Source organism: Brachycentrus maculatus, unplaced genomic scaffold (genome assembly GCF_059751285.1).
Source record: "Brachycentrus maculatus isolate JH-2025_06_01 unplaced genomic scaffold, ASM5975128v1 h1tg000017l, whole genome shotgun sequence".
Classification (NCBI taxonomy): domain Eukaryota; kingdom Metazoa; phylum Arthropoda; class Insecta; order Trichoptera; family Brachycentridae; genus Brachycentrus; species Brachycentrus maculatus.
The window spans coordinates 296210-314604 of NW_028280771.1; the positions used below are offsets into that span (position 1 = coordinate 296210).

At 33.6% G+C, this 18395-nt stretch overlaps 1 protein-coding gene across 1 annotated transcript in view; it reads left to right on the top strand.

Annotated features, from left to right (window-relative positions):
• LOC148313171 (uncharacterized) overlaps positions 1-17072 on the top strand; it is a 34062-nt gene extending 16990 nt beyond the window's left edge. The window contains exon 2 of the mRNA XM_088267017.1: positions 16393-17072. Within this exon, the coding sequence (XP_088123143.1) occupies positions 16393-16451 (59 nt within the window). The 3' untranslated portion in view covers positions 16452-17072. The remainder of the gene's footprint in view (positions 1-16392) is intronic.
• The last annotated feature ends 1323 nt before the right edge of the window (positions 17073-18395 follow it).

An 18395-nucleotide genomic window follows, 5' to 3' on the forward strand; every position in this document is an offset into this window, starting at 1 on the left:
CATAGTAATCAAATTATAACTGTTTTTTGGTATTTTATTGCTTATTAAGCTTTGTTATTAGGTCACCTACCAATAAAAAAAATATGGCATTCAATTAGCTAATTTTTTGTATATTCTGTCGCTAACGCCCAAAAATTGGTATTTTTCATAAAATCGCTGAATTCCAAATATCTCAAAAACTATTAACATTCGGCCATACATTGTCATGCTTAAATTTCTTCCATTTGCATACCTCTACCTCGTCCTCCGAACCTCCGGGAACACATCGAGTTACCAATAACCCTGTATTTTACATTTCGTTTTAAAAACATTATTCGTTTCGCTTATTCGTCCATGTTATTACGTATTCTGCGTTGCCCCGACGTTTCGGATATGTGATGCGGCACGTCTTCAAGCTTCCGTTTATGGGAACCGATTTTAGACACATCTCTACCGGTTGTTAATATTTTATTCATGTATTCTGTTTATGTAAAGCTTTCTTCACGATTAGTATGCAGGACACCGAAAGACAATAGTAAGAACGTCTTTCTATGGTACAAAGAAATATTACTTGAATGATATTTACATATTTTCATTGTTTTTGTTGTTATTGTTATGTTTAAATTATTTTCGGTGGATGAACTTGTGACTCTTTTAGCCTTTTTAGTGTTGAGATTTTTTCTCATATTTTTGCTAAAATTGCTGAAGACTTTTTCGCAAAAATTGTACTTTATATTAAGGGTGTACAAGATTAATAATCTTGTTCTCAAATATCGACCAAGTTTAGTATTTCTTTCTGGTATCGGTGTAAAACACATCAAAGTACTCAAATAAAATTGCGTGTTGTCATAAACGTACCTATTTATAAATGTTTTTTTAATAAACAGAATTAGGAAAAAAAAATAGAATTTTTTTGTTCGCAAGAATGTGTCAAAAGTCTTGTGAAATTGGCTCGTCCTCAGAATTTTCATTTTTGATGCGCATCCTCCGATTGGTGAACATTCTAATTTTATCGTCAATATCACTACTTTCTAACTTTGTGATGTATAACAGACATTTTTGTGCGCTTTCAACATCACTATTGGACGGGTGCAAGGGCGAAAACAATAGGTTTTTTACAAAAAAAATGTATTTCTATTTTTCATTTATAATTAGCTAAATTTGCTTCTTTTAACCATCTAAAATTGTATCTTAGCAACGTCATTCTGTACCCTTGGCAGTGTAATGCATTTGGACCCCTGGCTGTGCTACCCACCCACCCACGACAGTAATAAATGAATGTCAATGGTCAATAAAATTAATCATCAAGATTTGGCAATTTCAGGCGTTAAAAATCTTGCGAATTCAACGTTTAACCTTCATTCAGTCCCGCAACGCTGTTTGTGATATTCTCCTGTCTTCACCCAGATAATGGGCAGATGGTTTGATGTTTCCTTCGATTTTTTTTTGCAGGATATTTACTTACTATAGATGAACTACCAGAGCTTATAGTAGTTAAATGTACTTAATTAAAATACTTAAAGGCCCAACATACGTTAAGTCGCAATATAATTTTCTCTAATATCTATCATTAGAATCCAAACCTCCTCCCTTAATTTTTCCCTCTACCTCCTTCCCTAAACTCCCTTTTTTCCTTTGCTTTCCTTATTATCATCAACGTTTCAAACTTTTTGACCAATATCACTCTTCTTTTTTTTTGGTGGTTGGAAGGTATTGCTTTTTAGCAATAAGCCCGCCAATGTCTTTTCTGTACATGATGTTTAAATAAATAAATAAGAAAATAATTTTCTCTAAATCCTGGTTACTTTTTGCGTTATTGATTTTTTCCTTAAAACACCGTTTTTGTATTGAAAAAAATTTTTCTTCGAAATAATTATATGATTTTGAAAAGAGTTATTGGAAGGTAAGGGGTTAAAAAATATATAAAATATATTGAATATGTATTCTAAAAAAAAATTATACCAATGTAATATTTATTTAATATTACCCTGGACTGGTACCTGAAGCGGAGGGCTGATCACCTTTCCTTCATGTGTAAACGATCAAGATAACACTGCGTTTATACGAAGCAGTACCCTATGCACCATTGGGGTGCGGATAAGGGTTTTAATATTATTCCAATGTACGTATTTTTTTTAAATGAGCGCTAAAAGACGTCTATCCCTTAGCGATGCCGATCGCGTTCTGCATTTGGACGTTCGATATCTCAGCCTTACGTTCGTTTAAATAACACAGCATAAGATATAGTAAATAAGAAAAATGTATAGCGTCCTTGAGACAGTATTTCGTAAAATGGCGCTATATAAATTAGCCAAATATTATAATTTATCACGAGACGCGAGATGCAAGATGCAAGATGCAGTGTGGGCTGCTACGTGCAGTCCTATCCTTTTAGTAGGACACGTCTGGACGAAACATCTTGCGAACCCACCACCTGTCAGTAGTCACTTCATGGTATAAACGAATGCGCGAAGGACCAATTGCCTCTCAAAACACAGTGGACATGGGTCTAATTATAATAAATATAAAAAATAAATTAGGATAATTTATATAGCGCCATTTTCGTAAAATACTACCTCAAGACCGCCTCACTGTGAATGAATTGGGGAAAATAAGATAGTGGAAACGATTTAGCAAACAAATGTTTTTTAAGTTTTTTTCTAAAAATCATCTATTTCTAACTACTATTTATTTATTTATTTATTTTATCATAAATCTCTCTCTATTTCTAACTCCTGGTGAAAGAGCATTCCTTGCCATCGGTTCCGCAACAACAAAGGCACGCTCGAAAAATTTTGTGCGCTAGCTGCGACCTGGTAAAATCACCCAAAAACTCCTACATACCACCTTGATAAAAAAGTTCCCGGAATGTGTTCATAAAATTAAAAATAAAATATTATTTACAACATTTTGAGTGTGTCCAAATACTTGATCATATATAGAACTTCCAAGAATTTGAGTAGTGTGGTTATCAATAATGGGTAGAATTGGTGAATTACACGTGTGTAAAGTGATCACTTAAACCAGCCTATGACGGTCGTCAGCCCCGTAAATGCCCAGACTTCCATATTCTTCTTCATTGTTTGATGAGATTTCAAAAAATAATACAAGATTATTCATCAAAATTGATAGTATCCCTTTCATAGTGCTCCCCATCGATTATTTACCTTCCTTATTATGTACAAGGTTTATAGATTATTAAGTGGATTTTTGTTTCTTCCAACTATATAAATAAGTTTTTATTTGAATCTGTGTTGGGAACAGGAGGGATAATCAAGTGTGGGCCAATTAGGAACTTAACTTCTCAGCATTTGCTCATCGCTGGGAGAAAACCACGTTGCACTCCTCAGGAGAAGGCAGACTGTTGACTGTCATCAGCAGACCTTCCGATCCACTAGAAGAGGGTTCGACATTTCGTGTCCTAGCTTGGTTTATGTTACTAATGCCCTTCAAGGCAATCCGATTACTCACATGTCCACTGGGCTCCCGCGCGATGCGTGGCTTACTAGTTTACCTGGACCGACCCAAATAACACATGTTCCAACGGTTAAATCTTTTTTATCCCCCATTTTATCACTGTTCAAACCACACACCATCACACTACGAAGAAAACGTCGAACTAATCTGCACGTACTGTGTTAAATACACAAAGTAATTTATGTATGTATTTAGTAAGTAACGGTATATACACGGGTCTACCAAACAATAAAATGACTCGACTGCAATCACTGTTAAACGCAGCAGCGAGACTAATTTTTGGAATTTCTAAATTCAGTCACATCACCCCACTACTTCACAAACTCCACTGGTTACGCTTTCCCGAAAGGGTTGAGTATAAACTCTGCCTACTCATATATAAATCAATACACAATATGGCTCCAGAGTATCTTAAGGAGCTGTGTATTCCAGATGAATTGGTTGACAGACGTCTCACGCTTCGATCGGCTACAACATCTGCAATCTAAATTTGGCGAGCGTGCCTTTGCTGTTGCGGGGCCGACGGCGTGGAATGCTCTTCCACCAATGGTTAGAAATAGTGAGAGTGAGATGATCTTTAGAAAAAGACTAAAAACGCATTCGTTTGCTAAATCATTTCCACCATAATATTTTCCCCAATTCATTCACAGTGAAGCGCCCTTGAGGTATTTTTTTTTACGAAAATGGCGCTATATAAGTTATCCAAATTTATTATTATTATTATTACTATGGATTTCTCTCGATTTTCATCGAGAGGGTCGAGTGTTTCAAGTACTTGGGAGTGTTTACAACAATAAGAGGCAATCTTTAAAATGAACTCCGACGAATCAATTTTTTCACTGTAATATTTATTCGAATTTGGTGTAATTATTTCGAGTGACCTCATGCAAAAGTGTGCTTGATTTCTTATTAGTTCTTAGACAACAGCTGGGCTCCTGGCATATTGTTCTTTAAATTCATTTTCGTTCGTCGGGCACATGCCACTTTATGCAATCATCACGTTTTTTTCTAGCCAAAATAGATATTACGCGGCAGCGATTATACCCTATTGGCCTTCTCGTTTATATTCACGAGAATTGATTTGCATTCAAGTTAGATTTACATAATTAAACCGAAAAGCGTTATATATTGTATCAGACATGGGTCGTTTGTGATCTACTAGATAATTTTTTGAGAAAAAGGAATTGCAAAAGTCAATCATTTATTAGTACAGTAAAACCACGATATAAACGATCTCGTTTTAACGAACTTCGGATATATCGTAGTCGTACAAGAGAAAGTGCACTAACAAAACGTAAAATGTTCAGGAGGGTCATTTAAGTCACTTTTGCTTGGCAACAAAATAAACATCAATGCAGTTAGTCATTTTTACCTAGTCAATATATTATACTTCCAAGTTTAAAATCCTTTGGGATGTTTTTCAGGGCAATATTAAGCTAGTAAGATATCAAATAGTCAATGATCACGTTTTTGTAAAAAATGCACTTGGTAACTTTCTCCCGTACTACTACTAGCACTAGAATTTGAGACATAATAACTACACTTAACCGGAGCAACAAAAATGCCAAAAATGCCAAAAATGAAGTTATCAGTGGTAAGATCATATACTAATAACATTTATTGAGTATCCGTCAGATAAGTTCAACTATATTATACGCATTTTTTGTAATTTTAGAGTTAATTATTTTTTAAAAAGTGCCAACAAAACTTGACACCTTTTTCAAATCAGAATTACCGAAGCAACGCGTCGGTATCAAACAGCAACGTCACTTCACGACGAGTGTCCGAAGACAATAAATAGATTTTTTTGTGTTTTGTATTGTTCATTTATATCGAAATACAGTGTTAAAATGAAAAAATATATATATATATATATATATATATATATATTTTACCTATTTTTATAAAACGGACTTTCGACTTTAACAGACACCCCCTCCCCCCAATAAGTCCGTTATATCGAGGTTTTACTGTATATCAATTCAACGGAATGTTACTAAATTAGTAAAAAAAATCAAATATGGATTGTCGGCAAATGTTTGAGGTTTCTAGTTTGAGAGAACTGAAAGTCGATGATATTCTTTTATTGTATCCTTTTATTATAGAAAATTGCATTTAAGTCTTATTCCCACTGTCGACCCTTGGGCGTTGATTATTTCTTGCGGTCACCGGTCCGTGCGGTCACTACTCCGGGGACGAGGTCGCTAAACCGCACGCGATATGGATAATCTGGCTTCTCATTGGTTAACTAACTGACTAACTAACCATCACGCCGCTTCCCCGCAGGGGTAGGCAGAGAGAATAGAACGCCACACCATACTGTCTTTGCAAACACTCTTCGCCTTTTCCACGTTCATGCATCTCCTCATACATACCCGCCGATTATTACGACTCCTAACCTGACCACTTTCAAGTATTTGACGTACCTGATCGTACCATGTTTTTCTCGGTCTTCCTCTGCTCCCTTTTCCAATTACATTCGCCCCATAAATTTGTTTTTCCGTTCTTTCCTCACTCATTCGTTCTACATGTCCAAACTATCTCAACACACCTTTCTTAATTTTGTCGATAATGCTTATCTCAGCTTTGCATTCCTTCCTTAGTCGGTTCACATTGGTTTATATTGCTTATTGTATTCAAGCAGATATTCTTTCTTCAAAGCGTTTTATGATAGATGTACGAACTAGGAAATACGAAATATTGAAAGGCTGCGTTGAAAATTTTGGATAAAATTGAGAAATATGTTTTTGACTCACACCAACAAGATGATGTCGGTAACGATGAAACCGGGTCGCTAGTCAAATAAAATAAAATCGGGAAAAAAAACAATTTAGAGATAATTATACTTTTATATGAATACATGCATTCTTACTTATCTTTTTCGATAAGTTGTCCTTGTTTTTCAGAGAACTAAACTCGATATTTTTTTAAGGAATGGTAGATTGGTCACATCTAGTATGTGTTATTTGAAATGTAATATGTATGAAACTTTTTTATTGAGAATAGTCTACAAAAATCGTTTCATGATGAAATGCATCTAAATATTAAGAGGGCAAATAAAAAATATTACAGTAATAAAAAACTCCAGGAACTCTGCTTCCTGGGTAATAATTCAGATAATTCTAGTAAGTTTTAGTGTCACAGTTAACAAAAAGGAGAAGAAAAAAAACTATATTCACCGACTAGGAATGATCGTTAATATTCTGCATCTAACCTAAACATAATTTTAAAAAGTAGTAGTTTAAATCGGAATATTTAGTTAATTATATTTAATTTGACATCATTAGCTGAAACAAATAAATAAACAAAAATAAATAAATAAACAAAAGGGCAAAACGTGGATTTTTTTTTAAGAATTTAAGAATTCAAACTTTATTTGGATTTTGTTACTTATTAATAATACACTTAATTCAAGTAAATTTCGATGTATGAATGAACATATTTATAGACACATTTATTTAGTACGTTTTAGCAGTGCTGTAAATCAAAAATACTTTTCTTATGTAGCAAAAGCATTGTTAACTTTGTGATATGGTAATATAACACTCTCCTTATCATTCATCTTTCACTTTGTGTAATACCACTTAAAAACACTACTTCACGAATACCGGTATTGATAATTTGTAGTATGTCTAAATATTTACTGGCATCCAGTTTTTGTCACCGTGTATACATTATCTAACTCATGAATATATTAGCAATTAGTATTTTATGTAATTCGCGATGGTTAATTTATCGGCCAATGACGACACTGGTTCACCATTAGCAGTTTATGGGGTGCGGTTTATGGGCGCGCTCCGAGCGCTACCTGAGTTACGCGCTGCGGGCAGACGTAATAACGAAGTAACGTAAATAAATAATACAGGAGGCATTTAGAAATGTTATGCTTATACTCGTATATCATCTTCATCTTGTAAACGTCTTCAACCCTTTACGGCTCAGCTCTGGCGAATCGGACTCGACATTCTCGATCTTATGCAGCACAATTGTTTTTTTTTTTTTAGAAAAAAAATATCTAGTAAAATATCATTCGAATTATCATGTTCGTTGGAGTTGCTATGCTGTTATTGTAAAAAAATAATTTTTATTAATATTTGTAACATATTTTTTTTTATATGTGTTATTTTCCAATATGAAGTTCTGGCTTATGATATAACTAACCAACTAACTAACCGTCAAGCCGCTTCGCTGCAGGGGTTGGCAGAGAGAATAGAACGCCATACCACCCTGTCTTTGCAAACATTCTTCGCCTCTTCCACATTCATGCATCTCGTCATACATAACCGCCGATTATTTCGACTCCTGAGTCGGCCGCTTTCAGGTATTTGACATACCTGATTGTGCCGAGTTTTCCTCGGTCTTCCTCCGCCTCTCTTTCCTACTACATTTGCCTCATAAAACCATTTTTTACTCACTCTTGTCCCACTTGTCCAAACCATCTCAACACACCTTTCTTAATTTTATCGATAATGCATTGCATTCCTTCCTTATTTCACAATTTGAACAACTATAATACATCGTTTTGCCGCACATTCGTCTGAGGGGTCGTAATTCGACTGCAGTCAGTCTGCTTTCGTCCTATTTTGCCAACTCCATGCTTCGCTTATAACTGATTTTAGTGCACCATTCACCCTGTATGACAAAAAAAATGTAGTGATATTTGTGCTTACAAAAAAAAAATATTCCAAAAAGATTCAATATAAGTATGCTTGTATCATTTTAGACGGTTAAACGGGATTTTATACGTTATATAAGTTTAAAAAAACTTCATTGGAAAATTATTTTGGATTTTATATTTTTATAGAATATTTCACAGTTTTGCATAAAAAAAGATATATTTTGGCAAATACCACAATTTTTACAATCCCTTTTTCCTTACGTAACAGGTCTCGTACACATTAGCAGAAGCTTGTACGAACAGGGGTATGAAACCCCGAGTACCCCAAACATTGCTGGTATTCTCCTTTTCCTTTACTTTATTAACCATACCTCTTACATTTTCGTTCCCATATGTCAGTAATGTCCACCCTGAGCTCCTTCACTCAAGTCATCTGTGTAATATCAAATATTATATATTGCACTCCTAGAGTCACAAATCTCGAATCCAGGAGTGATCACCTTGCCCTTAAAATAATTAAGCATAGGAAATTGAATTATGCCATATTTCTGATAACGAAAATACATACCCTTTTTTTAGTTGCTATCATATGTAATTTTTCAATGGCTTTTCCACATTACTCGTATTAATGTCAAACTTCTGCCTATAAAAAAGCCTAATTGTGTGATCGACTACAATCAAAGTATGGGACTTGTTGATAAGACCGATAAGATGTTAAGTAGATTGAGCTGTATGAGAAAATCGACGAAGTGGTATAAAAAAGTTTTTTTTTTCATTTTATAGATTACTTAATGCACATATTCTGTATATGTTTATCATGGAAAAAAAGATAAGCCTCTCTGAATTTCAGTTGGCTGTAATTAAACAGTTGATTGAGAAATACCAAGAAAGTGTAATTTAAAAAAAGTTTAATCATCCATCTACATCATCTGATAAATCCTCGAGGTTGATTCCAAAAGAGTTTTTAAAACACATCATCCATCTACATCATCTGATAAATCCTCGAGGTTGATTCCAAAAGAGTTTTTAAAACACATCATCCATCTACATCATCTGATAAATCCTCGAGGTTGATTCCAAAAGAGTTTTTAAAACACATCATCCATCTACATCATCTGATAAATCCTCGAGGTTGATTCCAAAAGAGTTTTTAAAACACCAAAAAGTGTACATTCCGAAAACTGCAAAGTGTAAAAATCCACGTCCAATGTGTCGTGTATGTGCCCATACAAAATTTAAAGATAAAAAACGTAAGGTGACCAAATTTATGTGTTCCGAGTGCAATGTGCCGCTATGTTTTGAACCGTGCTTTAAAATATATCACGAAAAAAAAACAATTTTGAGAACTTATAATAAATTTAAATCCCTTAGAGTAATTATTCGGCTAGAGTTATATCTGTTTATTTTTTGATATCTCATCAAAGATGAAGAAGAATATGGAAGTCTGGGCATTTACGGGGCTTACGACCGTCATAGGCTGGTTTAAGTGATCACTTTACACACGTGTAACATTCACCAATTCTACCCATTATTGACAACCACACTACTCAAATTCTTGGAAGTTCTATATATATGAACCAATTTAGAAACCTTGTTCATGAATCACTAGAACTTCACTAGAGACATCTATTGTTGAGATGTAAAGAAGCTTTTTATTAAGCAGAAACTCTTATATTAGTATGTGAGACCCGAATCCTGGATTATAATCACACACATGAGAAACGCCAGAAAATACCATTTTCATTTTTATTATTAAGCTTATAATTTGACCAGATAATTTATTTACAACATTTTGAGTGTGTCCAAATACTTGTTCACAAAATCTGGATTATCTCCAATTACAGGAGTTATTTTCATATTATTTTTTGATATCTCATCAAAGATGAAGATCTTCTTCATCTTTGAAGAGATATCAAAAAATAATATGAAAATAACTCCTGTAATTGGAGATAATCCAGATTTTGTGAACAAGTATTTGGACACACTCAAAATGTTGTTTATATCTGTTTATTTAAACTATCTTCGTCTATATTATAAACAATATATTAAGTGTAAACCATTAATCACCCTTGAAGTGGGTGCGATGGAGTGCGACTCTGTAACGTGTCTGTACGGGCCTAATACACACATACATGCTTACAGACGGCACACACACACGCGTCACCGCCAGCGGGTAAGTGTGACACACGATGTGTGCTTTTATTTATTTATATTCCGACCTTATTTGTTTATTTTACGATATATTTCAAGAATGATGCGACTCAAGTGTATTATAGAGTACCAAAAAGGTACAATAAATCCCATTGAACGTTTTTGTTTAGTAAAATAAATCGTTTCTTATCTAAATACATCGTAAAAGTAATCATTTTAAAAACGACGAAATACCGCCGCGTACGGGCGACTCTCACGAACAAAGTTAACGCGGTTAAAAGGTTACGAAAGAGATCCATGTTTACGTTAGATCCATGATTAGATGACTCATTAATTAATTTTTATTTTAGCGATGAAAAAGATAGATTTTATCGATAATTACTTTCACCTTGAAAACATAATAAGAATGTTTACTTCGGAAGAATAGCTCGTTATTGAACCAAATTTATTCCGAATCATAAGAATAGATTCGTCGAGTGAAAAATGATGTCTTAGGTAGGTACCCATTACGTATGTATAAAGTCCATTCAACTACTCCTGGAATAAAAGTGTTTTGATTGGTTGGCAGCGGTTTCCCGCGTTTTTCGCTGACACGTGACGGCGCATGCGCGGCTTCCATTTTTGTTTTAGTTTACGTTTCCACCGCGTGGCGGCGCCACTGTAAGTGTTTACAATAATGTTTGATTATTTATTAATAAATTTGATAATTTTACAGTAAACAAATTCTAACGCTTTTTATAATAACTCGAGAGTTTAACCTCCAAATGTGAAATTTTAAGTTATCGAAGTCTAAAATCGAACGGTTCATATGTATATCCTCTCATATTGGTTTCGCTATTTCCCGCCTTTTTTATGCTGTATCTTTTTTATCTACCTTATACTAATATGTCGACCTTTATGCTAATATATTGACATATTTTGTAGTTATTTCGCGCTTTGTATACAGCTATTGAACCACTTTATGTTTACAATACAGAAAGTGAAGCGATTTCCCGCCCAAAAGGTCTCCTTCCCGCCTTTTTCCTTGGCATCGAGCCATCTTGCTCGCTTCCTATCTCAGCCTGGGTTGTTGTTGTCACGGAAATAACTCTGTTCTTGCTTTACCGAGAAATCTAATTTCGTCACATCTTCACTTCCCAACTACCGAGATTATTGTATGTATTTATCAGAAATACCGCTTTGGTATATTATGACTCGGAAAAATGTTATGTCTGAAATAATTTTAAATGTTAACCGTACTTATTTATTTGTTAATTTTTACTTCATGTACAGAAAAGGACCTTGGCGGGATTATTGCTAAAACGAAATATCTTCCAACCAACCAAAAACAGACTGTGATATTGATCGAAACGTTTGATACCATATATAGCTGTTTGCAATCAAAGAGTAGATATTACTTGAACATTAAAAAAAACATAAATAACGAAAGGAGGGCAAGGGAAAAAGGGTCCTTATTTTTTTTATACTTATCATGTATACAAACATGAATTATTTTTGTTGTTGTTGCTTTTCAACCAATATTAAAACAAACAATTTTTAGTAAATTATATACTGGATTTTCAACTTGTCTGGTGATAGGGTAGAGAGTATGGAAAAGGTAAATGTGAAAAATACATCACAAACACCCAGACCAATTGAAAATATTTTTTATTGAATTCAGTTTGCAATTGGCGGTAATCGAACCTGCGACGCCAGTTTCGCAGTTGAGCATCATCTACCTAATTACGCCACGGCGCCAGACTAACCTAAAACTGCATATAATTTAAAAAAAAGAAACCTTTAAATTTTAAATAAACCTTGTACTTAAATTGCACGATGTTTATACACAACGTAAATTTTAATGCAACTCCCACTTTGAAAATGAAATAAAATAAAATCTACAGTATTTTGAGTGTGTCCAGATACTTAACAAATCTGGATTATCTCCAATTTTAGGGGCTATTTTCAAAAGAGTTTCTGCTTAATAAATAGCTTCTTTTTATCTCACCAATAGATGTCTCTAGTGATGTTCTAGTGATTCAAGAACAATGCTTCAAAATCGGTTCATATATCGCTCACTGCTTTCAACAACGTCATAAATAAATAAATAAATGATTTTTCAGGAGATCGTTTTTACAGTTTAAAAATAGAATAAAATGAACTTAAAATAAATATCAAGCCACTTATCAAACTTTTTATTATGCAACAGATCTTTTTAGGTAAAACCTGAATGTTTTTTCTCCATTTGAAAAATATTTAGGATATTAAAAAAAATAATTAAACAATAGCTTTTCTTCAAAATGCAAAAACAACACTTTCTTCCCTGTAGCGGGTAAATATTAAGTTAAAAATATGCCGCTTTTGCTGGGATATAGTACATTTTCTGGGCATTCCGAAAACATGCACAGCTGAAATTGAAAATATTCGATTTTTGATATTTGACGTTCTTGAAAGGAGTGAGCGATATAAAGAACTTCCAAGAATTTGAGTATTGTGGTTGTCAATAATGGGTAGAATTGGTGAATGTTACACGTGTGTAAAGTGATCACTTAAACCAATGACGGTCGTCAGCCCCATAAATGACCAGACTTCCATATTCTTCTTCATCTTTGAGGAGATGTCAAAAAATAATATGAAAATTAACTCCTTTAATTGGAGATACCCCAGATTTGTGAAACTTTTTGGACATTATCGTTATAATTATTATTTACTAATTCCAAGTAAGAATTAAAATAAAATCTAAATAATTTCAAGTAAAAATTACACGAACACCCAAGAGTGCACCGGAAATACCACAAAATTGCCGTTTAACTGCGTTCAGTGAGGGTGCATGGAACATCCCCTATCTAAATCATTAAGGGTATCTTTTTTACAAATGTAATATTTAATTCACAGTACAATACTTGTTGCATTCTAATAGCTAATTAGCTCAGCAGATGGCCCCGAATCGAGCTGTTGGCCTTTACGAACTCCGTCACACTCCGAAATTCGAATGAAGATCGTATTGTACGGCATTTTTGGTGTACCTCTCCCGCACCAGATGGTGCTTAGGACACTGCATCGGTGTTTTTTTGTTGTTGATGAGAATTGCATTTATTATTTACCTCGCTACGAGGTTTTTGACCATTAAGTGGATTTTTGTTTCTTCTAACTAAATAAACATATTTTATTTAAATCTGTGTTGGGCACAGGAGGGATAATCTAGTGTGAGCCAATTAGCATTTGCTCATATCTGGGAGGAGACTACGTCAAACTCCTCAGGAGAAGGCGGACTGTTGACTGTCATCAACAGACCTTCCGTTCCACTAGAAGAGGGTTCGGCAAAAAATCATATTTTGTAGTTTTGACAAAATATTTTTTTAACGAATAGTGGTTGAATTCCTAGTAGGAAAACTTAATGCTTGAAGGCAGAGGCGTGCATTCTATACAGACTGAAAAACAGTGCATACCCTGGTTTACTCGTGTTCCATATAGAAACACGACCAGTGCCTACTATTCCTCATCCTTACCCAACCTATACCGGGGTACTTCTAAAAAAATTGGTGACGGATTTACAAACTTGTATTTATTAAGCTTGGCAAAGACAGGTATATTGAAAGCTTTTAAATGTAAATTCACAGTAAAATCGGGATACGATTGGATATTGTTTCATATTTTCAATAAATTTCGCAACTTAGTTAAAAAAAATTGCTTTGCAAGAGCAGATCTGTCAGAAAGCCTAGATGCTTCTGTATCAGATCTGGGCATGCGGTGGGACAGCTTTCAATAATATCCTTACCCAACGCTACTGCCTACCCTAAGTAAAAACTGTGAACGCCACTGCTTAAAGGAATACTGATGACGTCCGCGAAAAAAATCAGTCTCTAGGAGAGTACTGCTAAATATGCGGTAGAAGAATGCCAGGTCGTAAGTCCTGGAATTATCAGACTTTTTTCCTATACGAAATGATGAATCATCGGATAATTGTCGATATGTTTCGTGGTTTATTCGACTGCTGTGTAGAAGGAAGAAAAAGAAGCCCCCTTGACCTACCTAATTACCCGGAATCGACCACCGCACCACAGACCGATGCTCCTCTCGGAATTCGTAAGCAATTTAATGCCACGAACAGATGTTATGTTTCAATTACTGCACCTGGGAATACAAAAAACACAGTAGCCAAAACAGGGTGACCAAAAAATATTATTTTGAAACAAATGACCTAATCATATCTCTTTGCCGTATCTTCGTCGTTCATATAAGGCTTGAAATAACCTAGATCAGTGTTCGGCAAACTGTTTCTATTCAAGGTACACCTACCAAATTAAGAATTTTCAGAGGTGCACGTTTATCATATTATGGTGACATATTTAACATGTTATGTTTAATGCGAAATGTGAGCCTACTTAACTGAGTACAGGCAAGCAAAATTTGGAGCGATTGTGTTATTTTCACAAAACTAGACTTTTTCCGGGGCACACCAACTAATCCCTACGGTACAATAGTGTGCCGCGGCACACTATGCGGAACAATGAATTAGATGATGGGTGCTGCAGTGTAGTTCAAAACATCAGGGAAAAGTATGATTTAAACCGAATCTCATAAACATTATTCTCGCCTTGTAACCCTTATCCACCCAATGGTGCATAGGGCACTGCACCGTATCTTGATCTTTGATTGAATATTGGCAAGGTGAACTGTCCTGCGCTTCTTGTACCAGTCAAGGATGATATTATAAATATGAGAGTAAAAGCCACATGTAAAAATATGGGCCATTGATTCCACCTGCCCATAAAGCAGACAATACAGTGACTTTTAATGGGTGTAAGGGCGTCTCGACCAAGGCTTCTTGGTTTTCTCAACTCCAAATTTGGCAATTCTGCTTATTGACATAGCCTTTTGACCAAAAATGTACCTCATCGGTGAACAAAATTTTGTGATGAAAAGGAGGATCAAGCTGAATATTGTTTTCGGCCCATTCGCCGAACCTGCGACGCGCATGATAGTCATTCTGACTGAGTGAAATGGCAAAACGTACTGACTACAAATCAGCTGTCAACTGTCAAATTGACAGTCTGTAGAAACAATGCTGCCTGTTTAAAAACCAAACCTCTAAAAATATATCCTAAATATTGACCGGTGTATTTTATTGGATTAAAATTCAGGGAGTAAAACATAAAATAAAAAAGGTTCTTCATATTGGAGATAATCCAGATTTGTGTACAAGATTTGGACACACTCAAAATGTTGTAAATTGAAATAAATGTTCTGTCGCTTGTTTTCTTCTTCTCCCGTTTGTGGTAACCCTGCCAGCGTTATATAATGTAAACAAATTAATTATTCATGGCGACATTTCGGTGCAACAATACTGTATTAACTATCAGGGCGCTTTTTGCATGTTTATTAGCTAGCGGTTCTGTATTGGAATAATACATTTTCAAGTGGTCGTACACTTACTTATTAATTTCAGCCAAAGATGTCATCTGGTAAATGAAAAAATAATTTAAAATATATTTTCAATTGAAGCATAAATATAACTTCTGAAATTTGAGTTGTGTAGTTGTCAATCATGGTAGAATGGTGAATGTTACACAGTGTATAGATTGATCACTTAAACCAGTCAAAGACATGTTGTATCAATCCTCCTCCCTTAGTTTTTCCCTCTACCTTCTTCCTTAAACACCGGTTTCCTTTGCCCTCCTTATTCTCATCTTTTGTAATTTATGTTTTTTTTATATGTTAATTTGTAATTTATGTTTTTTAATGTTGAAGTACTATCTACCCTCTGATTGCAGACAGCTATGTATATATGGTATCAAACGTTTTGATCAATATCACTAGTCTGTTTTTGGTTGGTTGGAAGATAATGCTTTTTAGCGAAAAGCCCGCCAATGTACTTTTTTTATTTTCTGTACATGAAGTTTAAATAAATAAATAAAATATACAAAATACATTCGCCTCATAAATTCGTTCTACTTCTCTTTCCTCATTTATTCGTTCCATATGTCCAAACCGTCTCAAAAACACTTTTATTAAATTTATCGATAATGCTTATCCTTGCATTATTTTCTTGTTACATCAATCCAACATCTATCACACGTCGTTTTGGTGCACATTGGTGTTAATTGGCACACGTTTGGTGTTTATTATCGTGTTGTGCCTAAAATGAATGTAATTTAAAATTAATAATATATTTATTCTATTTCCAGATTATTGGAGGTCCCGCAAATTCTCAGAGTCATCTTCCTGCAGCGACAAAGAAAACTGAAAAACACATTTCTTCTATCGAATTTGAACTACTGCCACACTTTGTACTTTACAATTGGTATTACCACCAGTGCAAGAAATGTATTTAAAACGATTGTATTAATTACAGTTGTTGGAAAAACCACTGTTTTTTCCTGCCTTTTAATAAACATAAAGAAAACTTTGAATCTTACTAACTTTAGTTAGTTAAAAATTTAATGTTATTTACTAAAGTTATGTAAAACTTTGAATATTACTATCTAAAGTTAGTTAAAACTTTGAATGTTACTAACTAAAGTTAGTTAAAACTTTGAATGTTACTAACTAAATTTAGTTAAATTTTTGTATGTTACTAACTAAAATTAGTTAAAACTTTGAATGTTACTAACATAAGTTAGTTAAAACGTTGAATGTCACTAACTAAAGTAAGTTAAAACTTTGAATGCTACAACACCACAAAATCACAATATTTTGAATGTCATATTTTTTACTTACAAATTCCGGATTTGCTGCACTTAGGAGTTATTGTATTTGTATCATTTTATTTTAATTATTGATATCTCAAATAATGATGAAGAAGAACATGAAAATTTAAAAAGATTCTTTCGTCCATTTCACGAAGATTTTTGCTCATAAAAAAAAACTTACTAATTTCGATCAAAGATATCACCGAAGACGTTTTCAATGGAAGCGCAAATATGATTAACGAAATTTGAGTAGTGCGATCGTCAATCGTTGGTAGAAGGGTGAATTACACAGTGTATAAAGTGATCACTAAAACCAGCCAATGACAGGTCGCAAACCATGTAATGCCCAAACTTCCTCACTATATTTGAGATATCAAATCGTTCCCAAATAGAAGAGTTGAAATTGATACTGATTTTTAAAAGTTTTTTTTTGTTATATTGAAATCATATTTTTACTTTGAATTTTCATTATAGCTTAACAACACTTTAAAAAAAACCTTTCGCAATTTTTTTCTTTCTTTGTATTATTTATTTTTTTTGTTATTGCTTCTGAAGTGGACGTAAAAACCTCAATTTTCATTAGTCAGATAACGTCTATAGACGTCGTTGATGCGTATGGAAATATGTCACAACCAGTGGCGTGCATTTCATATAGGCACACAAGCAGTGCCTACCCTAGTTTGATGGGAAAAAAATATGGACAACTGTGATTGCGGAAGACTAGATAGCGTTTGACTATAATATATATTTTTTAAACTACAAGTTTTTTCAGTTATTGCAATTATACACTCATTATCAGAGTTATGACAGATAAGTTTTTAAGAAATTATAATAAAACGCTGTTTTTCATACTGTCTACTATGACTAAAAACTCTGTGCACGCCACTGGTCACAACGTTTATATGCGTCGTAATTTCTATCAGCGTATTATGTATACAGTTTTGTAAACTGTGCGACTTCGATGTCGACTTTGATGAGAGCACACATTTTACGCCATGTCAACCATATAACCACCTCACATATTATGTCAAATAAAAGAGAATTTCATAAACTAGTCGTAAAAAGGCAAGTTATCCTTTTGTGAACTGAAAAAAAAAAGTTTTTTATGGAAATGAAAAAATTAATATTTTTGCATTTTTTTTATTTAGTGTGGGTACGTACATTTTTTTCACTTTAAATTGGACGTTCTAAAAACTAAATTGGAGGCTCAACAAATAAAATTATTCTATTGTAATTTATAAAAAAGTTAGATTTCTTTATAAATAAATATATATATATATATATATATATATATATATATATATATATATATATATATATATATATAATAATAAAATTGGATAACTTATATAGCGCCATTTTCGTAAAAAAAATACCTCAAGGGCGCTCATATATATATATATATATATTTATATATATATATATATATATATATATATATATATATATATATATATATATATATACATATATATATACATATATATATATATATATAT